A 20,991-nucleotide genomic window follows, 5' to 3' on the forward strand; every position below is an offset into this window, starting at 1 on the left:
TATCACTTTGGTGGGGGACTATAATTGGTGATAAAATTATAACAAGCTATTTATATTTTCAATAACTTTACGGAGTTGTCAATGATTGGGAAATGTAGTTTCTTACAACAATTTTTAATATAAAATAATTTCCAATTTATTGCATATTATAATTATCTAAACTTCGTAGAAAGATAGATGGTAATTAAATTAATATCAGTGGTTGTTAAGTGACACTATTGAAAAAAAAGAGAGTTTAAGTGAATAAAATGTCTCATTTGCCGTTTTTTATAAAAGGGGAAGTAGTAAAAGGATTTGGAAGGGGTTCAAAAGACCTTGGATGTCCAACAGGTGCGATTTTAAATAAAGTAAAATTTCTTTAAAGCTAAAAAGGAATTGTAAACATTTTTTATTTTAACTATGAATTTGCTAAACTGATTTTACATTTATACACTACAGTAAGTTTACAATAAAACAATTTGTAAAGTCTTATTTACTTATGGACTTATATACCTTTTGCAGCAAATTTTTCTCGTGAAGTTATTAAATGCCTGCCAAAAGATTTTAAAAGTGGTGTATATTGTGGATGGGCACAAGTGGACTCACAACCAGTCTATAAAATGGTTGTAAATATTGGATGGTGTCCTGTTTATCAAAATGAGGACATGTCTGTGGTATGTATATTAAATCAGCTGATATGAACTTTTTTGTATTTCTCTTAGATGTATTATATTTTATTTGTCTGGTGAATGTCATGAACAGGGTCTAGCTATAACACAATGTTTTTATTGTTTGCTACAGCATTACTTTATTGAGTGTATTTTTATAGATTATGTTTAGTAAATTAAATGCATGATGTTGTTCAATATCTCTTTTAAATTGTATGAAATTTAAAATCCAATGTAAAATGCTGTCACAAACCTATTTTATTCATAGCACTCCTCAGTATTAATAATAATTAAATGATAGTATTTTGATACATTTTTAAAAAATAAATCTCAACCCAACACATAAAAAAATCAGTCTCCTGGTTTTTCCCTGTTCCAGAATTACGGACATTAAGATATTTATATACTTCTTTACTGTTCATAAGCTAGACAGTTTCAAACAAATTATATGTTTACAATAGAATAAATAATTTGTCTAGAATAATTGATAATTGCATTTGTGTTTATATATGCTTAAATTTTATTGTCCCAACCAGATCCTGTTCTTTACTACAAAGGACTGTTTTTTTACTTTTGTCAAGTCTTACAAGCTAGATCAAGCATCAATAGTCATTTAAACAGAAAAATTGTAAATAATTATATAATTAAAAATCATTTTGGTGACAGTATACACTATCTGATGGTATATAAAAAGCTGTCATGGTTTATTTGCAGAAATAAAACAATAATAATTTGCAATATTAATTAGATAAGGATACTACTGTCATATTTATCTCAAATAACACATGAAAAGTCATAACTGATTAGCTTTAAAAATAGCACCAGTAATTATTTACTAAATTATTATATTTAAAAGTTATGGAAACAGTATTAAACCATTTAAATAAACTAATAAATTCTGCCGCCTGTGAAAAGCAATTTAATCAATAAAACTAAGACTCAACACATGATGTTTAGCCTTTCTTAATAAAATGACTCTCCAACACAAAAAAAATCAAAACAAATCTTTTGAAGATTAGTGCATTCAACAATGTCATGACTTATTTTAATTTTTAAACATAGTTTTGTAAACTTAAATTGAATAGAAAGACAATTATTATGAAGGAATTACCAAGATAGACTTGTAACAGTTAAAATTATCTGATAACATTATTGGCCTCTTAAACTGTTCCTTATTGTGTCACTATTGATATTTACTCAACTATCTGTTGACAACCAGTCTATTGACTTAACATTTAGGAAGTTACTGAACATTTTGTAAGAATATACATTAACATTTAAAAAAAACATGAGGAACTGTAAAACAAACATTGTTAAATAGAATGTATTTGTATCTTATATGTTTGGGTAATATCGGATAAATGACATCTATTGTGATAGAGATCATTACAAAATGTTATGTAATTAATTCTTAAATTAAATTTAAAATAAATTAAAACACTGTTAACATATTTTGTTTATTGTTTTCAGGAGACACATATCATGCATGAATTTGAGAGTGACTTCTACGGATCAACTCTAAAAATTTGTATAACAGAATATTTGAGACCAGAAATGAATTTTACCTCTCTAGATGGTTTAATAAAACAAATTAGTGTGGATATAAATAATGCACATCAGAAGCTAGCATTACCAGAGTTTGTCAAACTCAAGAGCCATGAGTTTTTTAGCAATGATAATAATTAGTATAATTTTATATGGTGACTAAGTACTTTATGTATGATGACTATAACACAAATTATATTTAATGTTAGATCAATTGTTTAGCTATATTGTTGATAATTTTATTTAATGTATGTAATATTATACTACAATGAATTCCACATTGTGATATTTTTATAGAATATTTAACTTGTTGAATAAAGCCTTTAAAACAGATTAGTAAATTTCAATAACACTATAAACACAGTTAAAAATAGTGTAAGATCTAGGGCACTTCTAGATTTCTCTCTTTAACTTTACTATCTGATTCTGCAAAAATCACGTCGAATTGATAAACTCTTTTGGTTTTCTGAAGTTGGTTAAAAAGCCACTCCTATATTTCAAATTACTCCATTGTGTTACATTACTCGTCAAGGATTGTAATGCGTAAAAACTAGCATGTAAATTTATAAAAAATTTGACTACTACCACTAGGGCTTCTTTTTTCATAGTTTTAGTATGACTTAGACTGGTACGGGAAAAATCAAACAACTGCAACATGCAATAACAAATGCATCTAATCTTAATAAAATCTTGCAGGGGCAAACTGCAAGTCAATTTGCAGTTTTTTTTTTAATGAATGAATATTGGATCATTTATCATAACAATTTTATTCGGTAGAATCAAAAAAGACTGAACTAATGGAAAACAAAATACACGCATTATCAACCGACTTGATAAAACCTAGGGTAATTCAACGTGAGATTTAAAAAAAATAGGATACAGCCGCTAGGCGACTACAAAAAAATTAAAAATCTCCTTTATTAATAAAAAATAAAAACGTAAACGAGAAACGTGTCGTGAAACGAGATTCGTAATGTCGTTAATACTAATGTCTAGAGGACTCAGGACTAGCCGCCATGGATCTCGCGTCGATGCATGTTTAATACATGTTTTTTTTTGGGAATGGAATATGGTTGTCCCGGGATTGGAAAAATCGAATAACGTATTAAAACCCCCGGTGAATGCGCGGTTAAAAAGCCTATATGTATTTATAACATGGACGTGGCCAGCGAAGAACACGCAAAACTGGAGCTTGGCGGAATATTATCAACGATACTAAGTTAATTAAACAGTCATTGTTTGTTTAACATTTGTTTAAAATAAGCTCATTTTTATTTTGAAAATATTATTTGATTGATCAAGTAATTCTTATATGTAAAAACGCAATGGATAAAAATGTAAAAAAGCTAGCCCAAAAATGTAGCACTTTACGCCTTTAAATAGTTGAAAGCAATATATAGTCGCAGCCAACTAGCTTAATTAGCCGTTTAATTAACAGCCTAGCCGTTTAACAAGCGGCCTGAATGATATTCAGCCATTTGATAAAACAGCTAGGCAAATGACTTTGATCGATGTCGTTTCATTAGACGGCTAGGGAATAGCCTGTTCACTGTTAATTCCACTTTCAAACGCGCAACGAAATTCGTCCAACTAATATGGCGTCGGCAAACCACAACTTGATGGTGTTTTCCAAATTTTCATGAAAAACAACAAGTACAATTGAAGAGGGTAGTGACAATAATAATGTGAATTTGACTTAAGCAATTTAATTTAAAAAAAAATTTTTTTTTATAGTCATGTTTCATATTTTTTATTTATGCCAAATAATGACTATCGCCGTTTAGTTAAAAGTCTAGGCTGTTAATTGAACGGCTAATTCAGCTAGTTGGCTGCGACATATACATTGTCGGTTTATAGAAGGAATTGCACGGATTCAAATGTAATGCTTATCGAGATAATAGGATAATAGGAGATAACCTATCCAAGCATGAACTTTTTCACAAGATTAGAAGCTTTATTAGACTTAAACAGAAAAAATGGGGTCATTTTGTAATTTAATGTATTGAGGCTAAAGCCTGATCATCTACTTTCCTGGATAGGACTAGGACTGGATTATTATTAATTATTTTTTACTTGGTTTTTAATATGGTTTAAGTCATATTATTACTGCCATCAAATAAGCTATGAATAGTAGAGTTAGCGTAGTTTCCTTCATATATAAGCTTGGTTCATATTGGATTAATTCAATAATCCATGTAACAACCCTCGATTTAACGACGAACTCGGTAAAGCGTCGAAATTAATTGGCTTAGCTTGTCTTCCATACAACACGCTCTACATAGCATTATACCCTCTCATAACTACAATAATTGAGTAAGAAAATACTTTACATTACTACATTAGTTTAATTAGCAAAAAACTGTACAGCTGTCTACCTTTTTTTTCGCTTTATTATCCTAGCCCGACTGTCGGCAACATGCATACGAACTTTCTAAGAAATTCATTCTTTTGTTTACTACAAATTGGGATTGCTTGCACTTGTAGACTGTTTTTGACCATGACTAAATTTTATTCTCTCCATTTAACAACTAAATAAAATAAAATGCAGTCCCTTAGGTGTTCTTACATAGAGTTTACAACATATATGTATATACAATAAACTAGGGCTTAAAATGTACACTTATCAAATGTAGTTTTTGCCCTTGCCAATTCCAATATTATGCAGGAAAGCTAAAAATGCATATATAATAAAACAAATTAAAAACTCAGTTACCCTTTGAAAAAGCCTTTATTTATAATGCTTTAACAAATAAGATGAATAAGAAAAATATTCATACTTTCAGAAAAAAAATGCAATCTTAAATTAGGGCTCTCTCTCCAGGCGGCTTAGTGTTGTTTTCTTCTAAATGAACACCCTGAAATAACATTTTTTTGTTAATTAATTACTTATAAAATAAACTCTTAAATCTATTTTATATATATATTAATTTACCATTGTTTTTACTATTTAATAGTCTATAATTTAAAGACTTACAATTTAAAAAAATATTTCATAATATATACAGATGGAAATTAATTGTGTTAAGAGGTCATACTGGCATTAATTTGATTATCAAGTAAATTTATGTTTAATGACATATGGCTTCATCAATAATGAACACAAATGTTTTTTAATAATTTAATGAACCCGTAGTTACCAAGTAGTTGCGTAACAATCTTTTTTTTTTTCATTTCACAATATTGCACAAAAACTATACAATAAATTTTAAATGAAGCAATAGATACTATCTTTATATGAAATTAAAAGAGCAACATACAAAATACCATGTTAGGAGATAACTATATAACAAAAACATAAAATATTGCACTAAACTTAATGTAAAATAACTTACTTGTTACTTTGTAGTTTAAGATTATGGTAATAATGCAAAGCTTTAAATATCTTTAAAAAATGAATGTGATTATATAGTTTGTTTTTGTTGTCCTATAGGCTTTTTTGTCTAGACATATTAGTGATTAATTTAAATATTACCTTCAGTTAGTCTCGCACGACCACCTGTGGGCTGGCAAAGAATCGTTGAGCATCCTGCGCAAACGACGACTCTCTGTGCATGGCTGAATACAGTGGTAATTTTGTAACATCCAGGGCACTTCACATCCATGAAATATGAGTTAGGGTGGGGCACTAGCCTTTTAAGCTTGTGCTTCCTTCTCTCCGACGCTGGGGATGGGTGCAATAAGTCAATTGCGAGCTGAAATACAAAACGTTTAGGTTATTTTTTTAATCACATTCGAGTTCAAACTATTTATTGTAGAAGTTAACACATTAACGTTTTAAGTGATAATTTTTAAAGTTCACAACACTGTCACTCTTATTTTCTTGAATTTTTGAGTTTTTAGGGCATCCATTGGAAACGTCAAATAGTGCCATGTGTTTATCTTGGTTTGCAAGGTCCTCCGTTTTGGATCATACTTTAGTAGATTGTGCAAACACGTCTCTTGAGTTACATATTTCAGATATCACAAAATAATTACTTAATGTTTAATTAATACTGTTAAATATTTAAATATACACACCGGCATGGTTTCAGCTTCAACGCAAAACCAGAAAAGGGAAACTATCAGTATTGCCTATCTAAAAATGAAAATGTACCACAAAATCAACAAATGTATATTAAGTATATACACTGAGGAGATCAAAATATAATTTGAAGAATATTAACATGAAGGTTAAAATCATGAAAATTGGTCAGATTTGTTCATAATTTCTTTCATAAATTAGTAAGTCCAGAAAGTTTCTGAATTTTTAGAAAAAAGCCTTCAGAAAAGTAAAATTATTAAAGCTTCCCGTATAATGTTTTACAATAGTTTTTAGTACAAAGTTTCAAACTGTTTTAAACTTAGATATCATATATTATACTTATTGTTTATCAATATTTAAAAAATCATTAGGATATTGATAAAAACTATTTTCATGGTAGTTTTGCCTAATTTAGGCATCGTTTTTTTATGCTTGTCACATTTGTGTCTGACAGAGACAATTTTGAAATAAAACCAATGATTGTAGAATGTAGCGTGCATGACATAAATAATATTTTTTAAATAAAAATAAGATTAATTATAAGTGATTAAAATATGAATCAGATCAAATATATCTTATTATGGACATTTATTTCATACGTACTGTAACTTTCACGATAACAGTTATGAGTTCTTAATTTTACGACCATTTAAATTTAAATAATACATAATTCGACGCTTGTATGTCTTTAACTTCAAAAATTTATTGATTTTAATTTGCTAAATTTTCCTTCTTCGTAGTCTGTGGACGTTGATCTATTATTTAATTTTATTATATCTATATATTTTATAATGTATTCTGTAATCTGACATAGAGATTAGAGTTCATTATATGTAAGTGAATCAGACTTGTTGATATTTTCAGATATTGTTGGTTAACATTTCGCAAAAAAGACTTTCATATAAAATTAAAATTGCTCTAAACCATGGCTGATGAAGAGTATGATGGCGATGACGGGGGTGGAGATTATGATGATATGGTTGAAGAGGACAATAATATAGAAGAGACTGAGGAGCAAGAGGAAGACGGCTACAATGTGCAGTGCGTTGCTCCGGGTCAAGCTGGTGGAGGAGTTGAAAAATCAAAGAGAATTACTACTAGATACATGACTAAATATGAACGAGCTAGAGTATTAGGTACAGCTATTTTATATGGTTTAGTCTTAAGGTTCAGTTCATAGATAAGAACATTAACTTACAAAATAACTTGAATTTTACTTTCTCTGTCCCCAAAGTTCTTTTTTAATTTCACTGATATAGGGAATTTATCCCCTCTCATTTTTTTAATGTTCTGAATCTGAAAAAAAATAGTACATACAATCAATTATCTGTTTAGTTTTAAAAGTTGATTAGTTTGGTTATGAAGATTCATAACTGAGCTTGTAAAACAATGTTTTGATATGAATGGCAAAAAAAACTATCTTATGACTCTTTATAAAAGAAATAAACATTTTAATTTTAATTCATAACTATAAATAAATTATTTATTTATTTAAAGTTTGCAATTTTAAACTTTCCTTACCATGTAATACTTGTTCAAATTACAAAAAAGTTTATTCATGCTTCATGATATTAAGTTAGTATTCATGTCTTTTCCTTGTTTTAAACCCAATCACCAGTATAGCTATTATATTGTCTAATAAAACTAGTTCTATCTTTGTGTTTACTCACATTAAGATTTGAAGATATCTATATATAATATATAATTAATACTTATGATCTTTGCATACACATTGAAGCTGTTGAGAAAGATGAATTAAAATTATTTAAACTCTACATTTCCTTGCACTTTAATTACAAATTTTTGATTAAGAGTTTTGTTCTTTTCATTATTTTAAGATATATTTATAGTTTTCCCATAAATCTTAATATGGTTTGTATGTCAAAACGCAACTTCTATATTCAATTAGTTCATTTTTTTTTTGTTTATTTCATCATCTTCTATTTATATGTTCAATACAATGCTAAAATATTCAATACCTATTTTAGAGCTTTAGTATATTTATCAAGGGTGTGAGTTTATTGCTGTTATATTTTGAAGAATTATAAATATTTAAGAATGTTTTATTTACAGGTACTCGAGCCCTCCAAATAGCCATGTGTGCTCCAGTTATGGTTGAACTCGAAGGAGAGACTGATCCTCTACAAATAGCAATGAAAGAGCTTAAACAACGTAAAATACCTATTGTAATAAGGCGATATCTCCCCGACCACTCTTATGAAGATTGGAGTATAGATGAATTAATTATTATTGATCATTAAGTAAGATTAGTTTTGTAGTATATAAAATTATATTTTTTAAAATGAATGGGATATGAATGCTAAAATAGAGTAAGTTTTTCAGAATTGTCTTTTACTACTATTTTATTTTAAAACCTTGAATATTCTTTTTTGGTTTTATGTTTTATGACTCAGTGGTTTGCCAATTTTGAGCCAACATGTAGACAAACTACAATTAAAAAAAAAACAAATTATGCAAGCAGTATATTTGGCTGGTTTTACAAATTAATATATCTGTTGTTAAATTATATAAATTTCAGAGGTTCAATCTCAACAATTTTTTAATAATACTAAAAAGTAATGTTCATTACTTCTCCTACCCCATCCCAATACAAATTAAAAAAAAGTATGTAAATATTTAATTATGAAATTAACATATGGAAATATGTTTTAAACATAATGTTATGTGTAAAATTAAATCTTGAAGACGAAACGGCATTAGTGACTTACCTATAAATAACACTTATAGATTAAGTAGTTAAAAAGTTATACTGGATTTTCCAATCCTGGAATTTCTCTGAAATAAAAATTATCAAAACATAAACTCCTGAAGAACATGGCTACTGAGAGAAATGACACATTAATACTGACTGGAAAGCGCCATGTACTGTACAATGAGTTATATCGAAAGATCTACTTTCTCGTCATGAATTTTTGACCTGGGGTAAGATGTGACATGTTGAAGCGTTTTATTTAATAGAATTACTATAGAAAAGGTTTCGATGCTCCAGGGTTACTTTCAGATTCAAGACTTAACTAAGATATAAGTTCCACCGCTATGTGGAACCTACTGCTGCCCGTTGGAGTATTTCCGAAACAATGCGACTTAGGGTCTTTAAAAATCAAGCGAACCAGTGTTTTAAAGGCCGGCATTGAGTGTCCATTATCATTTATCGGTATCAGTTTATATCAGACGAGATTCCTGCCCGTTGGCGTTCTATAAAAAGTGACAATATCAAATTCAAGACATTTTTGACATATAGGAGTCATACTTTTCGCTAAGTCACGACTCTGAACTCCGTTAGCTTTACATTAAGGGTGATAAAACAAAGATGAGATGTAAAAAAGAACGTTTGGGGGTGTGCTATGATCCGTGGAATGCTGGTTTGAGATATTCAAGCGGGTGGTATTGAACCGTGCCAACTGATATTGTACAGCGACATGATATTAATCACAGAACCGATCATCGCTCACTTTTCATTAAAGTAGTTCATCTCCTGTAATCTTTTGGCGGTAATTTCTAGTTTGGAAACGAATTAATTCCATATACTTCTGTGTTATGAATCTTGAATGTGGAAAACCCTTCCAAAAGTATTTAACGGTAACCATCATATACAGTCAAAACCGTTTACGAAGACATCGTTTAGAACAACATATCTATTATATTGACCAAAATCAAAGGTCCCGGCTTAATTTTATTGTATTAGGTACTTAATAACAACGTCATCCGTTGTTACGACTATCGGTGTATACGACCAAATATGAGTAGTCCCTTCGATGTAACAGATTTTGACTGTATAAGCTATAAAGCGGAGCTGGGAAAGTAGAATCAAGGCATAGGCCCAAGTTTACTCCCGTCTGTTGATATCGTATGGGCATACTGGAGACGAAGGGTCTTAACTCTTAACTCTGAATCTTACCCTAAATTAAGCTGCCTTGTATAAAAGTCAGCGTATCTTAGTAATTTTAACTCTCTAGCTTTATAATACTTATATAATTCTTGTATAGTAAACGATCATATTTACTCTGCAGAATAAAGCGATCTTTTCAGTCGAGAAACTGATGTGTTTGTATAGGAGTGAATAGAGTGTCCCTGTGGCGGCACCTCCGCTCCTCCGCTACCCGCCCCGGTTGGCACGAGTTCTCCCAGCTCCGCCACTGTTCTTGCGCCAGTACCCATTCGACCAGCGATGCTGTGCTGTCTCCGTAAATAGAGTACGTCTGAGTGCACAGTCGCGTGCGATCCGCTCCCGCTATCACGGCCATTTAAATGCGGTCACAGAGCGATCATTCAATTCGTACATTTTCCGGAATCGCTGACCGCATTTCAATGGAGATCTAACACGAGCTGCAGTTTGATGCAACTCGGGTTGGAAAGTGAGATTCTTGTTTTTAGTGTAGATGTGTTCCGAGTTCGTCCGACGTATTTGTGTGTGTGCAAATGACTGAATAGTCCGGTACTCCGGAACGTTAACAATGTGGACAAAGAGGTTAAAACTGTGGAGGTATTTGTGCATACTGTTTGCCGTGTCGACGCTCGCGCTCGCTGCGAGAGGTGAGTTATTTGGTGCATCTGTCTGCCCGCGATCCGGCAAACTCGAGCTTAAACTAAAGGAGTGGGATGTTTGCTCTCTACGCCCGCTCTGCGTCACTGATGCTATTTTCGGTGTAACTTGCGCTGAAATTATGTAAAAAGCGCCTTTGCGCTCTATTTCTGGCGATAACCTCAAGCGAATATTCACTTCGAGGGGATCTGAATTATTAACTATTAGCTGTCCTAAGGAGTCTATCATATGAATCGGTGCAGAGCAATGGTAGATGGTCGCCAGACGTTAGTCCGTCATAGCTACTTACATAAATAGAAGTACAGGGATTTGTCGCTGCGTCGCCATCTTGTGAAAAATGATAGGATCAAGACGTTATTATAACAGTGACACAATACAAATAGGTCATAATTTTGCATTACTTATTCGAGTCTTCATGCATATTGCGCGTTCTGGCAACTCAATAATTTTATTATTTTACAACATCCAAATGGTAAGAAATACATAGATATACGTATATAGATACAATATTCATCTACGTACCAATGTAGAAATGGTATCTTGATTGTCATCAAGTATGATGGTATCTTGCTGTCGCAAGTAAATTAGGTACTTCAAATTGCAAGAAGACTTAATTTATATACTTAAAATTTAAAAAAAAATCACACATTTCCAAATTAAACGTGGTTCGACAGATACTCAATCCGATTTGATTTTGTCAAGCCGAGTTTTCATTTTTATCAAACCAGATTTACAAGCAGCATGGACAAGATTTTCAAGGCTGGAGGCTGAAACAGAAAGCGGGCAAATATCATTTAGAAATAAAGTAATAGACGGTAAATTATGTTAAGTATTCATCAACGAACATACTATGTTCTAAATGTATTTAATTATGAAATTAATTAACGGATCCACTTGTGTGAGTATGAAATCAGTAGATCCTATACTTAAACTCGTAGTAGGTACTATATGGTAAGAAATACAAAAATACAATAGATATAAGGTTCCCCATTATTTGACGTGATTGAGGATTTGTAACTTTAATTAAAATTCTGTTTACGAAACAGCAACTGTTGTTTCACGTTTAACCCTGACCTGAAATATTTGAGGTAAAAGCTGCGGTAGATCCGTCCTTCAGAGTGACGCTTTTAAAAATAAAATTAAAAATTTAATTATATTTAGCTTTAAAAAAAATGGCTCTACAACCTTTATAGGTCTGGGCCTCAGATTTCTGTATCTGTTTCATGATCATTTGTAAATTGAATAGGCAAGTAGGTGATCAACCTTCTGTGCCTGATGCACGCCGTCGACTTTTTGGGTCTAAGGCAAGCCGGTTTCCTCACGATGTTTTCCTTCACCGTTCGAGCTAATGTTAAATGCGCACATAGAAATAAAATCCATTGGTCACAACTGGGGATCGAACTTACGACCTCAGGGATGAGCGTCGCACGCTAAAGCCACTAGGCCAACACTGCTCATATTTAGCTTTAAGCGATATTAAAATCTTACTTTTATTTTGCTAGAATCTTCTATAGTAACAAAGAAATAAAAAATATATATTAGGTACCTAATTCTTAAAAATGTTTTAGGTTGTTTTTTAACAAACTTAAATAATATAGGTAATCTTTATATGTGTAATGTCTACAAAGTGTACTTACGTACTGATTCGGTTTTGTAATTTACTACAATATACCATAAAAATCTTAGCTACTAAACTCGAAAGATATAGAGAATATTCTATGTACTTCTATGATCGGAGGGTAGTTGCTACTATCAGGAAGAAGAGGAGGCGAACGAAATTATTGTTATTGCTCTGAAAATGCGTCAAATTCAGTTAGGATAGGAAAAAAAACGAAAGCGACATTGAATTTTCGTAGAAATACTAAGATATATAAATGATAATTATAGTCACAAAACTTTTCTCTTAGCAACCGACATGACAGTAATTACGCATATGACGAAATGTTTTACTCATTCAGATCCCGAAATGAGATCATTGTCTATTTACTTTAAAAATAAAGATTCAGTTAGAAATAAAATGTAAAATCAGCTTGTTCGCTACCGATGAGATTTGAATATTGGTGAGTTTGAAAGAAACAGATATTGTTGTATTAAATTTAGTGGAAAGTAAATTTGACCCATATTCTAGATGCAGCCACAGAAAACAACTTCCTTTATCTTTTATAGCCTTGATACCATATAAATAAAAGACAGGCTACTTTCTTTTCGGACAACCTAACGCTGGATCTCTGAATCACTGGACGATGAGATAAAATTGTCTTTCAAACTCCTCACTCACTTCTTGTACAAGTGATACATCATATTCATGTTGTAATCATCATGAGTCATCATCTTAGTAACCGAATAATAAAAACCGAAGAAGAAGGTTATCAAGTCGTCGTGGTTTTTCTTTTGTATATTCAAGTCCAGCTCCTCCGTTCATGGACCAATCTGGATGAGCGAGGTGTGAAATTATTTGAATTTGCAGAGAATACGTCCAATGTAAAGGATTAGTAATCAGATTGATAGCTTTAAATATATTAACTTAAATACCACATGAAAACTCACTCACTCGATAAATTAAAAGCGTTTTAAATGTCAAGAATAATTTTGATGAAATATTTAATATTGTTGTAGTAATTGAAAATGCATACAGCATTTGACTGATTCTTTAGAAGGCCGGTATTTGCCAGGTTAAAACGAGGTATGTAGAGGACCATTTACAGTGGTATTCGTTTAATTAGACGTTTAAGAAAAAAATCTGAAATAAAGAATCACTTAACTTTGTATGTGATTATATAAGAATACATTATGGCATTTCAATCGTTATAAATATTTGTTTATTTCCAACGATTCTTTTATTCAGAAAATTCTACTTGGAAATTCTAATTTTACACTTTTAAAATTATTAAAAATGTTTAATGATAAATTAAATTCTTAAAAAGTGCAAACCAAATTTTATTGAAGCGCAAACACAATGAATGGACCGAAGAACAGCCTTCGTATCATTTATTCTGATGGTCCAGAAGTCCTGAATACTTTGTTCCGATTAAACCTACTCAGCATTTAGAGAAACGTTTTAGCTTGTAAGATTTATAATAGCCGCAATTGAATAAAATTATATAAAGAGAACTGTAGGCTAAATATTATATAAAATTAAGGCTACACTATGCCTGGTACTGGTAAAAAGTATTGCTGGGTCCACTGTAAAATATGTTTTGTAACGTTCTATGAGGTTAAATGAAATGTCGTATTATTTGTTACAGCCGATGACGACGTACCTTTAGAATCACAATGCCGTCCATACATCGAAAAGGCTCTAAAGGAGCTAGAGTCAGGAGACATAGAACCAGGTATTATTAAAGTAATTTGATTTTGTATTGACATTAAGTTTATCTAATTATATGTTTATGTGAAATATAATTACATTTTTTAAATCTTTATCCAATTGTGTCCTTTATATTATTCTACATACGGCGTGTCATACTCTGCAAGTTTAGTAGAGGAAAAATTAGTTGAGTATAGTAATATTTATTCTCCTTAATTATTAAGAATAAAATTAAAAATCTTCAAGATTTATGTGTAGTATTGTAGTAACAAAAGCATTGATATTGTTGCGCGCGTTAATATTTACGTAAACAGAAAGGGTGTATGTTTTCCTATATTTACTTTTAAGATAAGTGTATCATAATGCCTCTTCGTTAACTAAATAAAAAAAATCTAATTAGTATTAGCTCTTGACTTAAATACTGACGTTACTATTAAAAATCAATGTATATAAAGTACAAAAATAACATTGAAATCAACATTGATCTCTATTTTAACTGGGCCAGCGAACGTCATCGACATGCGTATTGCGTTGGTCAGTAATAATAGACTACCCCAGCTAAGAATTACAAAAATTAGCACAAACTATCCTTGCGTACTTTCTGTCTCCTTGGCTTTGACTCTACTGTAATACTACGATCATTATCTTTGTATATAAGTACATATATAATTTTATATATTGAAATTGATATCTGCGTATAGATTTTATTGTACTCTACGGGCAAGAAACAAGGAGATATTATCGACATTTGAAAATTAGTTACAACACAGGGGTCTCCAAGATTGGCATAAAGTTCTGTAAAAACTTTCAATATTTGTAAACGTTATTAAACTTTATTATGATAATACGATGTGGCTGTTAATACCTAGGATTATTTTCACCCACTTGTTAAAATGCCTTTTTCTATTATGTAAAATTGCGACTTTAAGTTATAGCTAAACCTAGGCATGAGAAACAAATCTTATTTAGAATTGTGTTTTTTTTATAAATGCTTCACGATAATTTTATATTGGATAATTCTTCTTATGTTTAAATAAATGCGCGGTAGTTTTGTAATACTATACCCATATCTACCGGTAGAATGCCTCGACAAAAAGTCATATTATTACAATAACATAATTACTGTAAGCGTAGTGTAATATAATTTCATAGATGTAGTAGACTCAGTCACGTTTATTCGACAACTCTTGGCTGGTGACCAATTTTTATTTTTAGTGTAATGTTATGGTGACCGAATACTCTGATAATAATTTATAGCAAATAAAGCAATTAAATAATGAAACATTATATTTCAGATACTGCAGAGAAGCCAGATTCTAGTGAATTAAGTATAGATAATGAAACAAAAGAAGACATTTCAACAGAAGATGGAGGTGTGATAGAAGAAAGTAAAGAACAAATAGATAGTGGAGAAGATGATGCGCCATCCGTAGAAGTAGCGGATGAGCCGTACATGTCCCAAGTCTCCTACGAAGACGAACAAGAAAGCCCAGACGAAAACGAATCGAAAGAGGATGCTACAGTAGAGGAAAATGTGACGGCAGAAGATAGTGATGATCAAACAGCAGAAGATGACGGAGACAGTAAAGAAACAGCATCTGCTGAGGAAAAAGACGAAAAGGGTAATGTTTATTGAAAACTAAAATTTAATAAAGAGTAAAGACTCATTTTATAATTTATAAACTACACGTTTTTGTTTTTACTTAAAGTATTCTTGGACGACGTAGATGATTCAAATAGATTTATGGATGTTTTTTTCAATTGTAATGTAATATAATGTTAGCCATATATGGTTATTTGAAATTGAATTTAACTATTTCTTCTAGAAAGTGGTGAAGAATCAGAAATCCAAAGTGATAGTAATGAAGAAGTAGGGCCTGATGATGATACTAAAGAAGAATCACAAGAACAGGACACACAAGATAGCAAAGAAGATGGTGGTGAAAGTCTTGAAGAGACAGAGAGAGACACTCAGGAAGATTTAAGTGAAGAAACCACAGCTTCTGTAGAGGATAAAAAAGAATCTACTGAAGCATCTCAAGAAGAACAAACTCAAAGTGATGAAGTTGATGGCGAAGAAAGTAAGGAAGAAGATAAAACGGAGGAAAATGAATCTCAACAAAAGGCTGACGTAGATGAGGCTGTGAAAGAAAGCAAAGAAGACGTTGATTCTCAGGAAGATGAAACAGACGCCTCCCAAGAGGAAGAAGACAAAGCTGAATCTGAAGAAGAAAATCAGGAAAGCCAAAAGGATGACTCCGTAGAACAAACACAGGGAAGTGCAGAAGTAACACCACAAGACACTGAGGCAGAAGACGGTGAGAAATCCGAAGAAACTGGTTCAGAAGAAAAAACAGATAAAGCATCTGAAGAAAAAACTGACGAAGCATCTGAAGAAAATGTAGTTGAAGTGCCTGAAGAAGAAAGTGAAGAGGCTTCTGAAGAAGGTGAAGGTGCTCCTGAAGAAGATTTATTACTGGTAAATCTCTATTTGTTATAAAACCTACCTTTATCTTATAATGATACATTTTTGCAACATCTTTCCGAAAAAGATAATAAATTTTATTTAATTTAATTTAACAGAAACCACCTATTGTTAATGCATTTTTTACATACAAAATGACACACCACACATATAATTTGTGTAGGTCAGACATAGGCTGTTCGTCATAATATTTTTCGCAGTCCAAACTACGTATAAATAAATAAAAAACCAATGTGCATTATTATTAGATTGGAGAAATACCCGAAAATTTAAGAAGCCGTGAACACATCATCCAAGTTTTAAGGTTAGATGAAGAAGCAAGTGAATCAGAACTTATTATAGAGAAATCAGCTGATATCATTCTCAGAGATTTGAAACGCGTTTACGAGAGTTCAATAAAACCGTTAGAAGGCCTTTACAAGTACAGAGATTTAAGTAATAGGCATTTCGGCGATCCGGAAATCTTCTCAAAGCCTTTAGTACTCTTCATGGGACCCTGGAGTGGTGGAAAATCGAGTATATTGAACTATCTTACTGGCTTGGAATTCACTGAATGGTCGTTGAGAACTGGTAAGGGACTTCCTTTTATGTGAGTACATGTAATTTTGAAATTAACAATATTGAAGAGTTCTCTGATTAAAAAGTTACTGTTCGAGGCATGTATGAAGTTCTCTTTTCGAATAATTCTAATTTATTTATTATCAACCTGTTGTTGGCAATAGACAACAATCGCAATAATCTACTAACAAGATATATACTTGATAGGTAACAAGTTTTTTTATTGAACAGGGGCGGAACCCTCACCAGCTTATTTCAATATTTTGATGCACGGTAAAGACCCCGAGGTATTAGATGGCACACAGCTAGCCGCTGATTGGACATTTTCTGGACTTCAAAAATTCGGGCAAGGTTTGGAAGAACGCTTAAGGGGTCTAAGGTACCCAAGCAAGTTATTGGAGAAGGTTTGCAACATTTTACCTTTTTATACGTTTCCATCAACTGTTGTTTATATAAATTCAATTAACGTAAAAAGTATCAGACTATTTTCGTGTTCACATATGCTTCTATATGTACAAAAAGACCAGACGTCTTACGACAGGCTTAAAAGTATAGCGTAATTTTAATTTATTTAGACTATTCGAAATTGACAACGCAACGAGCTGGTAAAACTTACGAAAATTTACTTTCGGTTTGTAGGTGAACATCGTAGAAATACCTGGCATATTGGAAGTAAGGAAGCAAGTATCCCGAGTGTTCCCCTTCAATGATGCTTGCCAGTGGTTCATTGACCGCGCAGATATTATATTCCTTGTGTATGATCCTTCTAAACTCGACGTCGGCCCGGAAACAGAAGCTATTCTAGATCAGCTAAAAGGAAGGGAATCTCAGGTAATTAGAATAATATATTTTAAATTTAGTTTGCCCTCGTTTTAAATACCACTTAGAATGTCTCGTGTCTGGCCTTTAACAACGTCTACGTAGAACTCGATTAATGGATTATTTATTTAGTTTTTATTGTTAGAATATAATTTACTATGTATAAACGTTGCTGCGTCATAACTATGTCTAAAACTTACTTAATTCAATTTAAAATCACCATCTAAAACCAATTGATTATTTAATTGCTTCCCTGAATATATGCTTTGGAAATGTTTAAAAACCTAGTTAATGTTTATTACTTTAATACTATTTTATTACTCACTAGAGATGATATTGATATAACGCGCACGTGTGTGTGTGTTTATTCAGTATTAATAAATCGTCGCTTTATCCAATTAAACATTTGTGATAAAGTGACACTTAGACACATTCTATAAAATACCAAAACTAGTAGATGATTTAAGAAGCACTTTCAGGTCGTACGTAAGCACCAGTTTGTATTACTCACAGAGTAATAAATGAAAGCTGCGATTGAAATTCTTGAACTAGATAATAAAATATTCTCTTTCGTAGTAAATATGTAACATTTTGTAGATTGAACGTGTTCGAGTGGGTATGTGGGCGTATTCGACCTTTATGAGATCGTAAACTATTATTACATTGTTCCGATAATATAAGACGCGTATCCAAAAGCTCAACTAAAAGAAATTTAAATAATTATACATATCTATTATAATTTTAATTAATTTTGTAGCAAAATTAAAAAGTGTGCGTTGGCCGGGAATCGAACCCGGATCAACTGCTTGGAAGGCAACTATGCTGACCATTACACCACCAACGCTTGTATATATGTGGCAAAATAGAAAAGTTGGAGGATTCGCGTTAAAATATATTTGTTTATTCAGGTTTCTTTGATTATCAAATTACAACGTAACGATGTCATTTTTCAAGGTTCTGCAATATTGCATGACTATTTAAAAAATTAGATGTTATACGCCGTAAAAATTTAAGATACCTGTGTTTATGTTTCAGACGCGTATAGTCCTGAACAAAGCGGATATCGTAAAACCGGAAGAGCTGATGCGGGTACAGAGTGCATTAATTTGGAACATTTCTCCCCTCATGAGTTCACCCCAGCCCCCGGTGATGTATACTGTGTCTCTCTGGTCTATGCCCTTTGAAGTTTCCGCTCCTGTGAGGCTGCTGCAGGCTCAAGAGCGCGAGCTCTTGCGTGACCTGCGACAAGCGATAGACAGGCGCATTGAAAATAAGATTGCCAGCGCTCGGCGGTTTGCTGTGAGTATTTGATTTTAGTAGTTGGTCTGTTATATTGATTATTATCATATGCTACAGAAGATTTGTATTTAAGATACAGATCTAAATATTTGAATAGAAGTCCAGACTCTAGCGTATTCTGGCCAATTCTTCGTCGTGTGTTTAAGCGCCACACAACGCCACACATAATCGTGATAGCAGGCCCGAGAGTTTTAGCTTTTTAGTAAAATTTATTGATTTTAGTAACATTGTCACCTAAATCCATATACTTAAGTTATAGAATTGGTGTCAACACTGTGAAGGAAACTGCAAGTGTATCGAAAATGTTTGATTTCAATATACGTTTTAACACTATACGTTATGAACAATTAATAATAAAGTGTTAAGAACACACGCAAAGCAGCATCCCTGAAGTCGTAGGTTCGATCCCCAGCTGTGCACTAATGGATTTTCTTTCTGTGTGCGCATTTAACATTAGCTCGAACGGTGAAGGAAAACATCGTGAGGAAACCGTCTTGCCTTAGACCCAAAAAGTCGACGGCTTGCGTCAGGCACAGAAGGCTGATTACCTACTTGCCTATTAGTTACCAAATGATCATGAAACAGATACAGAAATCTAAGGCCAAGACCTAAAAAGGTTGTAGTGCCATTGATTTATTTATTTTAAGAACACATGACTATTACTGTTTTATATATTATTTAAATAAAATTATTGAGATATTGAAAAACAATTGACAGGTGCGTGTAAGGAACCACGCTAAAATGGTGGACTGTTATCTAACCACCTACTACAACCACAAGACGATCTTCGGTAACAGGAAGCTGATTGCTGACGCCATTATTGAGAGTCCTCAGAATTACCACATCTACGAGGGTCTCAGCACGCTTACTAACATTTCTAGGTATGTATGCTGTTAAATATCTTTATTATATGTTATCTTCTATGAGATACGCCGTGGAAATAAACCAACCAAAAAAGCTCGAACAAAAATTGATACATGACATTATACAGTAATCATTTTACTGCCTAATAAAAGGCTATTAATTATGTCTTATTTCCAGGTATGACCTTCCTGACCCTGACACCTACAGAGACTTTTTCCGTCTGAACGCTCTGTATGAGTTCCAGCAGCTATCGGCCACTTGCACGTACTTCCGTGGATGCCCCATCAACAAGCTGGACGTGGCAATCGCGTACGACCTTCCTGAGCTTGTCGGGAAATACAAGAAGATGGTCGAAACTGCCACTCCTCAGGGAATGCCCAAGAGTTGAAACCCACGCAATAAAACCCGCTTTTTCATAGGATTGGATGTTGGGCACATTTTGCATTTCTACTAATCGGGCGATAAAGTTTTTGGTTTGAAATCGCATTTTTTTATCCAATCGTTTATATTTATTTGCTTAAAACTCGCTTGTTCAAACTCTTGAGGTGAATGTGACGTGATTTGTGATTTACCTTTGATTTTAGATACCTTTGTAGTATTTCCATCTTCCTAATTAACACTGGCGGAACGTATTTTTAATCTAGTCATTTTGTTTAAGTTTGTTAGTGAAGATTTATTTATTGAAATAGCGCACTGTTGTTGAAATCCATTTATGATAGTGCGATCTCTACCTGTCTTTGTTAGTATAAGATTTTATTAAGAAAAATAAAAATAACTTGGAATTAGTGGTTTTATTTAATTCAGTCGAAGAGTCAAGAAAATAAATTTGGTAACACATTCGCAAGCTTATTACTACGTAAGTTTTCAACAAGCACTTTATAT

At 32.2% G+C, this 20,991-nt stretch overlaps 4 protein-coding genes and 1 non-coding gene across 7 annotated transcripts; 3 read left to right on the forward strand and 2 right to left on the reverse strand.

Annotated features, from left to right (window-relative positions):
* Positions 1-2: 2 nt before the first annotated feature.
* LOC123709772 (riboflavin kinase) lies at positions 3-2,516 on the forward strand. Its single transcript, XM_045661311.1, has 3 exons — positions 3-330; positions 502-653; positions 2,118-2,516. Exons 1-3 carry the CDS (start codon positions 249-251, stop codon positions 2,331-2,333), a joined length of 450 nt encoding a protein of 149 aa, XP_045517267.1. The 5' UTR covers positions 3-248; the 3' UTR covers positions 2,334-2,516.
* Positions 2,517-4,894: 2,378 nt separating this feature from the next.
* On the reverse strand, positions 4,895-6,273 carry LOC123709729 (40S ribosomal protein S27). Its single transcript, XM_045661251.1, has 3 exons — positions 6,210-6,273; positions 5,665-5,884; positions 4,895-5,047 (listed from the first exon to the last, which is right to left on the reverse strand). Exons 1-3 carry the CDS (start codon positions 6,213-6,215, stop codon positions 5,019-5,021), a joined length of 255 nt encoding a protein of 84 aa, XP_045517207.1. The 5' UTR covers positions 6,216-6,273; the 3' UTR covers positions 4,895-5,018.
* Positions 6,274-7,020: 747 nt separating this feature from the next.
* On the forward strand, positions 7,021-8,555 carry LOC123709833 (DNA-directed RNA polymerases I, II, and III subunit RPABC2). The gene is made up of 2 exons (XM_045661407.1): positions 7,021-7,349; positions 8,287-8,555. The coding sequence occupies exons 1-2, from the start codon at positions 7,139-7,141 to the stop codon at positions 8,472-8,474; spliced, it is 399 nt and encodes a 132-aa protein (XP_045517363.1). The 5' UTR covers positions 7,021-7,138; the 3' UTR covers positions 8,475-8,555.
* A 1,739-nt stretch (positions 8,556-10,294) lies between these two features.
* LOC123709454 (sarcalumenin) lies at positions 10,295-20,891 on the forward strand. Of its 3 annotated transcripts, none has more exons than XM_045660822.1 (11): positions 10,295-10,427; positions 10,609-10,767; positions 14,023-14,109; positions 15,380-15,706; positions 15,911-16,563; positions 16,818-17,139; positions 17,359-17,531; positions 17,767-17,958; positions 18,982-19,245; positions 19,963-20,126; positions 20,287-20,891. In XM_045660822.1, exons 2-11 carry the CDS (start codon positions 10,689-10,691, stop codon positions 20,495-20,497), a joined length of 2,472 nt encoding a protein of 823 aa, XP_045516778.1. In that variant the 5' UTR covers positions 10,295-10,427; positions 10,609-10,688; the 3' UTR covers positions 20,498-20,891. The 3 variants fall into 3 exon arrangements, with proteins under 3 accessions (XP_045516778.1, XP_045516780.1, XP_045516777.1); XM_045660824.1 differs by having other exon boundaries at positions 10,390-10,427; positions 10,614-10,767; XM_045660821.1 differs by lacking the exon at positions 10,295-10,427 and having other exon boundaries at positions 10,434-10,767.
* Positions 18,719-18,790, reverse strand: Trnag-ucc. The gene has a single exon. It is a non-coding gene; the product is annotated as a tRNA-Gly (tRNA).
* Positions 20,892-20,991: the final 100 nt, after the last annotated feature.

This window comes from Pieris brassicae, chromosome 5, assembly GCF_905147105.1.
Source record: "Pieris brassicae chromosome 5, ilPieBrab1.1, whole genome shotgun sequence".
Taxonomy (NCBI): domain Eukaryota; kingdom Metazoa; phylum Arthropoda; class Insecta; order Lepidoptera; family Pieridae; genus Pieris; species Pieris brassicae.